Source organism: Symphalangus syndactylus, chromosome 21, assembly GCF_028878055.3.
Source record: "Symphalangus syndactylus isolate Jambi chromosome 21, NHGRI_mSymSyn1-v2.1_pri, whole genome shotgun sequence".
Lineage (NCBI taxonomy): Eukaryota > Metazoa > Chordata > Mammalia > Primates > Hylobatidae > Symphalangus > Symphalangus syndactylus.
In genome coordinates this window covers 29,644,446-29,657,776 of record NC_072443.2, presented here as the reverse complement: position 1 = coordinate 29,657,776, position 13,331 = coordinate 29,644,446, and the positions used below count along the sequence as shown (strand labels likewise).

The following is a 13,331-nucleotide window of genomic DNA, read 5'->3' as shown; positions in this document are numbered from 1 at the left end:
AGTCTTAATTATCCTACATAACTGCAAATTTGTACTCTTTGACCACCTTCTCTCCATTTCTTCCCCTCCCCATCCCTGGGGCCCACTCACTGTTCTACTCTCTGTTTCTTTGTTGCTTAACTCCTTCTTTTAAGATTCTGCATATGAAAATGAGATAATATATTAATAGTATGTTCTTTCTTTGCCTGCCTTATTTCAGTTTCATTGGGATTGCTGACAGTAATTAAACCATTTTACAGGAGTGACTGTATGCCTCACATATACCTTCCACTAAACCCAAAGTAAATGTATCTTCAACTCAAATTTCCTTTAGCCAGATTCTAAAAATACCCACAGCCACTCCAGTGCCACCCAACAGGAGGCTTTAGCCAATTATGTTTAAGATATTATGCTCTTAGGCCGGGTATGGTGGCTCACACCTGTAATCCCAGCACTTTAGGAGGCCGAGGTGGGTGGATCACGAGGTCAGGACTTCGAGACCAGCCTGACAAAGATGGTGAAATCCTGTCTGTACTAAAAATATTAAAATTAGCCAGGTGCGGTGGCAGGCACCTGTAATCCCAGCTACTTGGGAGGCTGAGGCAGGAGAATCACTTGAACTTGGGCGGCAGAGGTTGCAGTGAGCTGAGATCGTGTCACTACACTCCAGCTGGGGTGACAGAATGAGACTCCATCTTAAAAAACAATAAAATAAAATAAGATATACTCTTGACAATTTTACAAAAAAAAATATAACAAGGGCCTTAGAAGAGAGCCATGTATCTTTATGATCTTTATGTGAACATTTAACCTTTTGTAAGAGTGCTGTCCCATTACACTACATAATGCTATTGTGCAATTCTCAATGATTTCATTTGAAAGTTATTTATGTGAAGAGTTCATTATGCCCTTTCTGGAGGGATAAGAATGTGGTGGACTAACTTACTCTTGGCTAAATCACATGAACATGTAGAATTGAATACATTAGTTGGATTACTACCTTCTCTGGCCGGCAGAAGGTACTTTCAGTTCTGCAGGCAGCCCCTGAACGCCCCAGTGGTTGGGCGGCACCTGTGATGGGATGACTGAACCGTTATATGCCACATGTTTATAGGCGTGGTAGAGAGTATGGGGAGGTGGAAAAGACAGGTTCTGACCTGACACACATTTACTACTTAATACAAATTGCACCTCTTTGTTTTATTCTCCTTGGGGTTCAGGAACAGTACACCAAAACACTAATTAACAATGAGACAGCAACAGCTGGGAATTCAATGTAGAAAAATAGCATGTAAATGTGAGACATTGGTTGTCAACAGAAAAGGCCCATTTCCTCATTTTTATTAAAAAAAAAAAGACTGTCGGTGATATACAGTGATTAGCATACTGGAGTTCTTTTAAGCTATCCACAAGGAGGTATCTTAGAATTAAACTTTAGAGGTTCAAAGTAAGGATATGATATAGAAAAGATTGAATGGTAGGAGAACAGAATAGGATTTATTTATATTATGACAAACGTGACTATTTGTCAGTTAATAAATTGAAGGTAGTAAGTTAAGATCATAATTTATATTATGGAAAAATGAAGAAATAGGACATGGTTCTATAACTTTTTAATTTTTCTGTGAAATAAAATATTATGATTTATTTTATTTTTATCTTTGTTTTTAGGTAAGACTGTGCCAAAATCCCAAACTTCAGTTGAAAAATAGCCCACCATATATACTTGATATTTTGCCTGATACATATCAGCATTTACGACTTATATTGAGTAAATACGATGACAACCAGAAACTTGCCCAACTCAGTGAGAATGAGTACTTTAAAATCTACATTGATAGCCTTATGAAAAAGTCAAAACGGGCAATAAGACTCTTTAAAGAAGGCAAGGAGAGAATGTATGAAGAACAGTCACAGGACAGGTAAGAAGAATATTTCAGATGTTTTGGTGTAAAGGTCATTTATGTTGCTTTTTGCTTAATAGTTAACCTAAACGTCACCATGTAATTGTTTTGGGGTAAATGTGAGTCACTTTGTATATAGTCATGTGGTACTTAACGATGGGGATACTTTACAAGAAATGCATTTTTAGACAATTTCATTGTTGTGTGGACATGATAGAGTGTACTTACACAGAGCTAGATGGTATTACCTACCGCACACCTAGGCTGTATGATGTAGCCTATTGCTCCTAGGCTGCAAATCTATACAGTATGTTACTGTACTGAATATTGTGGGCAGTTGTAACACAATGGTAAGTATGTGTGTATCTAAATATACCTAAACATAGAAAAGGTATGGTAAAAATACTGTATACAGGCTCATGCCTGTAATCCCAGCACTTTGGGAGGCTGAGGCGGGCGGATCACTTGAGGTTGGGAGTTCGAGACTAGCCTGACCAACATGGAGAAACCCTGTCTTTACTAAAAATACAAAATTAGCCAGGCGTGGTGACACCCACCTGTAATCCCAGCTACTCGGGAGGCTGAGGCAGGAGAATCGCTTGAACCCAGGAGGTGGAGGTTGTGGTGAGCTGAGATTGCACCATTGCACTCCAGTCTGGACAAGAAGAGCGAAACTGTCTCAAAAAATACTGTATAAAAGATAAAAATGGATAACTTGTAATAACCTGTGTACCATGCATGGAGCTTGCCAGACTGGAAGTTGCTCTGAAAGTGAGTGAGTGAACGGTGAGTGAATGTGAAGGCCTAGGACTGTTACTGTACACTACTGCAGACTTCAGAAACATTGTACACTTAGGCTACACTAAATTTATAAAAAAAATTTCTTTTCCAATATGAACAGCCTACTGTCACATTTAAATTTTATAAACTTTTAATTTTTTTTTAACTTTTCGACTCTGGTATTAACAATTAGCTTAACAAAAATATTTTCTTTCTGCGTTATTCTATAAGCTTTAAAAATAAGTTAAAAAATGAAGTTTTTAAAAAAATTTTATAAACTTTTTTGTTAAAAACTAAGACACAAACACACACATTAGCCTAGGCCTGCACAGTGTCAGGATCATCAATATTATTGTCTTCCACCTCCACATCTTATTCCACTGGAAGGTCACACAATATGTAACTTTTTCAGGTTGGCTTCTTTCACCTAACAATTTGCATTTTAGCATGGAACAATAACATGCATGAGCTCTCATCTGTGATAACAGTGCCTTCAGGAATACCTCCTGAAGGGCCTGCCAGAGGCCGTTTTACTGTTAGCTATTTTTTAATAAGTAGAAGGAATACCCTATAAAATAATGTTAAAAAGTTTATAGTATAGTAAATACATCAACTAGTAATATAGTCACTTATTATAATATCATTATCAAGTATTATGTGTTATGCATAATTGTATGTGCTATGCTTTTATGTGACTGGTGGCACAGTAGATTTGTTTACACCAGCATCACCACAAACATGTAATATGTTGCACTATGACCTTGTGATGACTATGACATCACTAGGGGATAGGAATTTTTCAGTTCCATTATAATCTTATGAAAGCACTAACATAAATGCCGTCTGTCATTGACTGAAATGTCATTACGGGGTTCATGACTGTATTTGCTTTTAACATTAATAGCTTTATGTGAATTTACTTATGATAGTAGCTAGTTCATGAGACAGTATTCTCAATGTTTTAATAGACTTTATTTTCAGAGTCATTTTAGGTTTACGGGAAAATTATTCAGAAATTACAGTTCCCATAAATCTCCTCCGCCCAAGCAGTTTCTCCTATTCACATCTTGCATTGGCATGGTGTGTTATAGTTGATAAACTATTGTTGATACATTATTATTAACTAAAGCCTAGAGTTTACATTAGGGTCCACTTTTTGTGTTGTGCTGTTCTATGCTCCATAAATGCATAATGTAATGTATCTACCATTACAGTGTTATGTAGAATTGTTTCACTGCCTTAAAAACGCCCTGTGATGTACTTACTGTCTCACTTCCCCCCCCGCCCCCCTGCCCCGCCAAACCCATGGCAACTGCTGATCTTTTTACTGTCTGTGCAGTTTTGCCTTCTCCACAGTGTTACATAGTTGGACTCACACAATATGTAACTTTTTCAGATGGGCTTCTTTCACCTAACAATTTGCATTTTAGGTTCCTCCATGTCTTTTCATAACTTGGTAGCTCATTTCTTTATGCCACTGAATAATACTCCATTGTGTGGTTGTACCACAGTTTGGTTTTTCACTCACACCTTGAAGTACATCTCGGTTGCTTCCATTTTTTGGGTAATCATGTATAAAGTTGCAATAAATATTTATATGTAGGTATTCATGTGGATTTAGGCTTTTAACTCATTTGGGTAAAATACCTAGCAAGATTGCTAGATTTTCAGGGTATGCATAAGTTTGGAAAGCACATAAGAAACTTTAAAGAAAGTTTGTAAGAAACTCCTTGACTGGTTCCAAAGAGTCTCTACCCTTTTTCATTCCCACCAGCAACGAATGACAGTTCTCGGTGCTCCACATCCACACCAGAATTTGGTATTGGAGACAAGTGTTTTAAAGACATAGTTTGATTGAATCTGCGGATGTGGTAGATGTGGGTGGGAGATGTAACTTCCATCTGTGTATTTTGACTTAAGTGAGAAACTGAACTGGGCTGGCAAAGACTGAATTGACATCAACCAAATCCTAATTTTATAGCCAGGATTCTTCATTTAGAGATCCTCATTCAAGTGTTATTGTTTGGCCATTTTAATGTTAAATTTCAGGATCTATCTTAAAGCAAAATAAAGAAAATGATAGAGCTTTCCATTTCTGGGCTATTTTAAATATATATGGAATATTTGTGATAGTGATAGTTTATTTAGATTTCCAAATTTGAAAACCAATATTAATGAAAATATGTAATGTCTTAACATGTTAGTTAAATTTTAGTATGAGACTCTTAATATCTCTGTATTTAGTTTTCTGACATATAGATAAACCTTTAAGAAACCTCTAATATTTCTTTCAGGTCAGAAAAACTAGCCTCATAGGGTTGTAAAATAGAAAATTCAGTTTTGGTGGTATGTGGACTCTAAATTTTCTATGAATACTGGCCAAATACCCATAACAAGTAAAACCATCAAATTCAAACATAAAAAACCCTCTTCCAGATGTAAAATGTCATAAATAATTATATATTTATAATTTATAATTTTCTCTCTCAATTAGTGATGAACCCAAACATACTCATAGACATCTAACCAATTATGTAACTTTGGGTTCATCACTTAATATTCTTGGGCCACAGTTTATTCATCTTGAGGGTGGTGAATCTTCCAGTTGCCTTTTAGCATTAATTAATGCTCTAAAATTCTCCAAGAATAACAAGAGGAGTTTGAGTTGCCACAATGTAACAGAAGTAAGGTAGAGAAATATTATAGTGATTATTTATTCTTGTACACTTTTCAAGAACTGCTAACATCTTGGGAAGCCAGATATTTATGTTAAATTTTTATTTTTCACATTGTATTTCTGCCATTGACCTAATAAAACTAAGTTCTTTACAAATGTCTTTATAATTATTTCTTGAAATTTAGTAGTTTTGAAATCCTTCCTGATCCAGCCAAGTCATCCATTAAATTTTACTCTTTAGGGTATCAGTAGTTTGACAAGGTATATAACTTCTTTGACTAGGAATTTGAGTGGATACAGTGTTTTAATTGGATGTAATCATATATGATGTGGTAAACTTGTATCCCCCTTTTACATCTTCTGTGGAAACTTGAAACATTTTCCAACTCAGTAGATGTTTTATAATTTCCATTTGATAATCTTGATAGTTTTGCTTATGTGGAAACATTTCATGGGAGACATTTAAGTTTTGATTGATAACATATAGATTCCCATAGATTTTGATAGCTCTCATAATGCTGACTGTTCACAATGAGGTCACTCATTCTGTGTATTCTTGCCTGCATTTTAAGTGTCCAAGAGAATTTTGTTCACTGTCCTAAATGCAACCCTAAGACAAAATTTATTAGTTTCTATGCTGATATAGCATATCCTTAATTGGATATTACTGTCATCTTTGTTCTGTTTACTGACAGTGTTCTGTGGCCAGCTGTGTTTATGCAGAATTTACATTTGATAAATGTTTCATAATAATTCATAATAATGTACCATTCTTGGTACACCATAACAGGTGCATAAACTTTGGAACTGTGTTTCTTTTTCTAGTAATATATTTGGACACATTCACTTCTAGGTTCCCTTAGGATTCCAAATGCAAACTGAGTCTAAAATGTGCCATTGCACACGGAGCTCTGAGGCATTTTGCTCTACAGAACATAGAAGAGTCTTCTTAGCGTGTTTTCATTTACAGAGTGGCCTCATTGTGAATAGTCAGCATTATGAGATCTGTCATCTATGAAAATCTATACATTACCAATCAGAACTTAAAAGTCTCCCACGAAATGTTTCTACATAAGCAAAACAATCAAAGGTAGTTAGGCAACAAAGTATATGATTTAGTAGAATGACTCCACCTAATAGGTATGACAACGCTGGTTACTGGGAATATTATAAATTCACTAAAGAATTGTTTCTTTGATTCTGTAAGTAGCTCACTAGGGACATTACTATAATTGAGCTAAAAATGAAGGACGGTAATAGTAGAAACAGTAATTTGGAGTTAATTGACTTAATCAGTATTACCTCATGTGGTTCTGCCCGCTTTATTGAAGAAATTGTGCTGGATGAGTACATGAATCAAAATGCATATTTTAATGTTCCTGCACCTCTGTTGTGTCAACAATAAATGTGGAATTGTTATAAATTTAAGGGGAGATGCGAAAAAATTTAGGTGTCAATTCTGAACTGATTGCTTTTTAAAATTTTAGTTGATCGTTAATGATGAATGAGTAGCCCGAATTTTAAAGCAATTTTATATAAATGTAATAAATAGAAAAATAAGTAAATGGCATTCAATACATTTCCTAGTTACTTAGGTCCTGTGTAGAAGGAGGGAGGTAGAAATTATAGTCACATAATTGTATATGCTACTGAAATAGATATTTAGGGCGCAGTGAAAGTCTTTTGCCTTGAGAGTAGATAATGATTTCTAGTAGAGAAAAGGCATGAGCAGGCTGCATGCCTCCCCTGACTGATACAGTAAACCTTCATCTTTTATATCATTTTTCCCAAATTGTTGTTGTTGCTGGTGTTCTTTTGTTTTGTTCTTTTTCTTTCTTTCTTTTTTCCCGCAAACAGTTCAACATCACAGTGAGCTGGTGCTCCTCCAACTGGGTGTCTGAACCATTCTGAGCTGACATTTCTGGGAAGAGTAATTTGGTGATTTCTGGGAAGCATAAAGCTTGCATGTGTATGTGTGTATATGTGTGGAGAGAGGGTAAAGAACATGTGGAGAAGTCTGTAGTTTGAAGCACAGAGAAAAGGAGAAACTTTAAGTATTACATTACTTAAAGTTTTAGTAGCACAAGTAAAAATGGATGTGAAGGTTGTCATTGCTAACAAATGTATAATTGATAGGAGGTACTTCTATGATTTGACTGGCAGTTTCATCAGTTAACCATTTTAATAGTAAAATTTATTTTATCTGAAAAGTATGTGTTAATCAGGTGCTCTGTAAGGTCTGGTGTTGGCCACTGTGTTTTTTAAAACACTGAGAAATGATGGCTGAAGGATACTGAGATTTTCCCTATTTTTGAACTGCTTGAGTGAGCCAGGGTGCTACAACCCATTTTCCTTTCCTGCACACTGCTAGACAACCACTGAAAAAAAAAGTCAACTGAGGTGGAAAAAATAGCTCTGCCTTTGATAGACTGTGAAGAAAATAAAGATTAACAAAAGCTCTGGCCAGAGAGGAAAACATAGATGTTGCCTTAACATTAATGTCATTTCAGAGCCCTTGAATCATGCCTTAATAACCAGTGTTGTAGAAAAAATAAATGACAAAATGGGGTGTGTGTGTGTGTGTGTGTGTGTGTGGTGGAGGGTTACATGTTTTGTAGTTAAAAAAAGTATTCGACGTAGAAAAATTAGCTCTAGAAGAAGCTAGCCTTTATTTAAAAGGCTTCAGGAGCATCAGGCAGAAATATTTTTCTCCATTGACCATTTGGCTAAACAAAGAATAATTTGTAATCTGCTCCATTAATAAAGTGCCTTTCCCCTTAAAGGAGTACAGATCACTAGGCTTGCTGTTTCTAATTGTGTTGGTTATTTACAACATAGTATACCAAAAAACATTTTGCAACTGGTACGTTGAAGATACGTGGTTAGGAGTTGAATCAAAAACAACAGCAGCAACAACAATAACAAGAGCAACAACAAAACAAAAGCTGCAAACAAACCTACTTTATTTCCTTATATTACTGTATGACATCATTGCTTTGAGTAAAGAATAAAGTAGTATTAATTTAAATGCTTAAATTTATATTTATACAAATGTTGATAGCATGGTCATTGAAATAGTTCTGCAAGTCCTCATAGGTTTTCAGTTCACCATATGAAGAGATTGATCTGTATGTGTAATTTTTGCTTTAAGTGGTAGTTTTAATAATTACTGGACCTCACAGTTTAATGGGAGTGTTTATAATGCTACATCAGTTACCACATTTTCTCATAGTCAGCTCTGTATATTGTGAGAAGAAAATGAAAAAAGTGCTGTTTAACTAAGTACAGGAATGTGGAGCCAGGAAATCTCATGCTCTGATGCCATTTCTGCTCCCAGTGTTTTTTGTAACTTTGGTTGGCTTCCTGACTCCAATTTACATTTTTTCAGTTGTTAAATTATTTTCTGGATATTCATAACATTTTCACCTCAGACATTTCTGTATCACAAATGAAAATTAAGTTGTTTCAGACTAAATGCTACTGTTGCTACCTCAGTGTTAATTTTTCAACTTTAGTAGTAGTTTCTAGTGAAAATATTGTTTTTGTTATTATAATAATTATTTGCAATAGAATTAATCTTAAGAAGGTTTGTCTTTTATAAATAAATTATACTATATTAGATATCTTTCTATGAAATATGTAATGATACATGAAAGGGAATGGCTTATATTCATCATTAAAATAATTTTACATTTAAAAAATTGACCAAGTTTTTCTGTTTCTCCTTTTTTTGTTTACTAATGGTGAAAGTTGCAATTATTTTGAATTTGATGAGGACAAAGGACAAATTGCAAGTAGAAAATATTTCTAAATAAATCAAAATAGGCAACTAACTTCTTTTGAACACAAGTATTTTGATATAAACATATACATTTACTCATTTTTTCTATGTTTGTTTGCATTCAAGGCATTTTTTCTTTTTAAATGGGAAACTAGAGGAATGAAAATATGAATTTTTGATACTTCAAAATAATAATTATTAACTTGGATTCAGAAGACAAATAGTAATCAATCTGTTATGTAGAAGTATGTCTGCCAGACAGGAAGTAGAATTTGCTTTAGAAAGCTTGAAAAATCTTCTGAGATTGATTTATTGTAAATGAATAAAAAGTTTATCTTGATGAGAATGTTTTTATGCGTATTTCAAGCATCTGAGTTATGTGAATAGACTTTGCTAAAGTTTGGAAATGAAGGGGCTCATTTCTTTAACACACCATGAAAGTAGAGGCCACAAGAAAGTTATTTAGACGAATGTTTTCAAAGTTAAACAAAGGGAGTCTGTTAGGGGAGGCAGGTGAGAGCTTGCAGAATCTTTGACTGTTAAGGACTTCATGGCCCTATGTATTTGTCTAACTGCACCCCTGCTGCTTAGCTAGCTAGATACAATGTAATTTTCTTGTTGATTTTTCAGTGAAAAGTGAAAGTTTTTTTTTTTTTTTTTTTTAATAGCAGTTTCCTCTCTAGGGTATATTTTACAAAATACAAAAGAAAACAAAATTATTCAGATGTAATTAAAATGAATTCTACCATTAGCTTTTAAATTTTAATAAAATGTTTACTTGTAATACATTTATTTGCTATTTATTTCATTTATTTAGTTGTTTTTGTTTTCTAAGCTCCATGTTAATACCGTTCAGCCCCCAACTGCTGGTTTCTTAGTAACTAAAACTTATTTAAAGTATTTTAATTTCTTCTAAATCAGTTTATATATTATACACGTATGATAGTTGGATATTAAAATTGGGGACTTTTTTCCCCCACAGATGAGCATTTGTTAAATGTTTATGTATTCCTGAGAATGATACCAATTATTATATATATTAAGCAAACTCACAAGACTCAAGTGAACTTGGCTTTGCAGTGGAATACCTTTTATGTTTTTCAGTCTTAGGTAGCTTATTAAAATCGATGTTTTCCTTTCAGTAAATATCTGGTGACATTAAAATTTGATAATTAAAATCCAGAAGCACTCAAGAAAGAATGCCTGCTTTTAGTTTCATAATAACAGTACTCCCACAAAGAAAGTTGATGAATGATATCTTTCAAGTGGCAGAATTGTTATTTAGTTAGAGAAAGCTCCTTTGGCAGTTTCTTACAAAACTAAATTAAAGTTTGTTTATAAAACAGACAAGCTACAGTGATAATCCTATAGCCTCAAGAGTGTTTGGAAATCTAGCCCAGGAAGAGTGTTGTTTTTCAGTGATTTAACAAAGAAGTGGAGTTTCCAAGAATCCAAACAGATTAGCATTCAGTGCTAATTGGGTAGGGTGTAAAATAGTATTCATGTCTGATTGTTTTGATGTGAAGTACTTCATAACCATTCCATTTTCTAAATCTTTTAAAAATATTAATCTTTTGTCTCTTCCGATTTATTGTTTGAGCATGAGTTTTTGTTTGAGCATACATGTATACATCAATGGTTCATAGATGTGCTGTAAACAGCAAGACACACGAGATCATTACAAAAAGTGCCCTTTATAGATTAAAATAATAAAGAGAGATTGAGGCTGTGTTGTTCAGTGGAAACATTGAAGAACAAATTAAACTGAAAGATAATTTAGATGTTCTATTGAAATGTATTACTTTGAACATCTGATCATGTGATTATAATATACCACTTTCACATATAATCACAAATGTGTGACTGTATTTGTTTCTTTGGGCTGCCGTAACAAAGTACCACATACTGGGTGGCTTAAATGAGAGAAATGTATTCTCTCACATTTCTGGAGGCAAGAAATCTGAAATCAGGGTGTCAGCCAGCAGGGCCTTGCTCCCTCAGAACCCTCTAGAATAGGTAATTTCTTTGTCTGTCTCAGTTTCTGGTAGCTCCAGGCATTCCTTAGCTTATGGCAGCATAAGTCTGTTCTCTGCTCTATCATCACACAGTGTTCTCTGTGTATGTACGTCTGTGTCTAAATTTCCCTCTTATGAAAACACCAGTGATTTTGGATCAGGGCCTGCCCTTGTGACCCCATCTTGACTTCATTACAGCTGCAAAGACGCTATTTTGAAACAAGGTCATATTGACAGGTAGGATTGAGGTTAGAATTTAAACATATCATTTTAGGGGACACCATTCAATCCCTAACGGTGACCAAATATGGCAGTGTACATTTATACTAAGGAGGGGAAGAAAGTTGAAACTTATTAGAACATGTCATGGAAGTTTGAAAAACTTGGATTAATAGAATATAATAGCAAACAAAATTACTTATGATTATTTTTTGTAAAGGTCTGTAGCTGAAATAAGTTTTTTTCAGGTGTGTAATGCATGGTTAATTTATTTATGCATTACTTTTTATAAATATATTGGAAAACATGGCATATTCTACATTTCCCAATAATACATTTTTATATTTATTGATATAATTGAATTTGTAAGTACCTTTTTATAACATTCTTACTGATTTTAATGTATAAAGTGTCATCTCTCTTTAGAAATTATTAATAATAAAAATATGTACATTTATTTACATTTATAATATTAATAGCCCTGGTTATTTCTTAATAATCTCTGTTTTCTTTAGTTTTGTAATAATCTCTGGAGGATTAATTAGAATAGTTAATTATAACTTATTAAATCTGTTTATAAAGTTTTCTCTATTGCACATAGAAAAGAAATAATTGGGAAGTGTTTTCCATGTTGGTGGCAAAGAGAAGGCAACACCACATTCACTTTGTCTTTAGTATTAAAATATGAAGTATTAAACATGATTTCAATTCAAATTTTAGGAAATCAATTTGAGGATTTTAGTTTAAACAAGAATAAATGATTGTTTCCGAAAGTGGCATGTTGAATGGTTTAAACCATGGGTCAGCAAACTGTGCAGAGCCAGATAGTAAATATTTTAGACTTTGCCAGATGGTCTCTGGCAATTAGTCAGCGTTGCCTCTGTACTAGGAAAGGGGACATAGACAGTCTGTAAATTAATTGACATGGCCGTACTTTGATAAAAATCTATTTACAAAAATGAGCCAGACCAAATTTGACCATTGGGTGGTCCTTAGCCAACCCATGGCTTGAAGTACCAATCTAATTTTTGGAGAGTAAAATTTTAAAACTATTTTATCAACACCAATCCATCATATAAGTTGCATTATATATAAGTTTCATCAACACAGACTGAGTATATAAGTTGGCTAAAAGTAACAATACCCATCTAACAATACAATACTGTCAGTGACCCAGGCTCTTTCTGGCTTATTGTAATTCTTTTCCTTAGCATGTTGGGTTTTATCTTCATTCTGTTCCCTTCACAGTTGTAGAATTCCTCCTGCAGCCTTATTTTTTAAGGACACAATGCAGGAAAGGGGAAGGGCGGCTCCACACGTGTCTGTCTTCTTATCTTGGATTGAAAAGCTGTCCCAGTACCTTTCCTCCCACTTGCTTCTCTAGCAGATTCTCTTCGGTATTATTTAAGCCACTGGGTCACTCCAGGTTACAAAGGTAGCAGTATATTGAAACTTTGAAATTTCAGCCTCCATAGTAAAGAAGGGCAAGGGAGAAAGGGTGTTTGTTTAGTCAGTCTAAATTGCCAGAAGAGATAGCCAGATATCCACAGACACTCTTTATTTAAACATGGTATAACTTGGCTTTAAGGCATATTTCTTTAAAAATATATTGTGAAGAACTATGAAGAGCCTGAAGCTACTTTGCCATACTTTCAGTGCTAGCAGAAGACAGGAGAATATTTGGTCAGGGACAATGAACCGTTTGTTAGTCACAGAGGGACAGCATTAGGCGAGGGGTCATCACTTGTGCCAGGTCACCAACCCTCAGTTTCTATAGGGAAGTATAAAGGGCAGGAGACACTTGCATGTGCAGTGGCTGGCATTACAGACAAATCCCAAGCCCAAGGACCCTGAATTTTTATAATGGACAGTAAACCTGCCTGACTCTTGCCCTGGAAGGAGACATTATCTTTATTGAACTGGACTGTAAACCTCTTTTTTTTTTTTTTCCAGAGGAAAACACTGTCCCTATTATC

The 13,331-nt window shown here is 34.4% G+C and overlaps 1 protein-coding gene across 15 annotated transcripts in view; it reads left to right on the top strand.

Annotated features, from left to right (window-relative positions):
- The window catches only part of CBLB (Cbl proto-oncogene B), a 268,224-nt gene that overhangs the window by 14,030 nt on the left and 240,863 nt on the right, over window positions 1-13,331 (top strand). For all 15 annotated transcript variants that reach the window (XM_063630593.1, XM_063630594.1, XM_055260467.2 and 12 more), the window contains exon 3: window positions 1,651-1,901. In XM_063630593.1, the coding sequence (XP_063486663.1) occupies window positions 1,651-1,901 (251 nt within the window). The remainder of the gene's footprint in view (window positions 1-1,650; window positions 1,902-13,331) is intronic.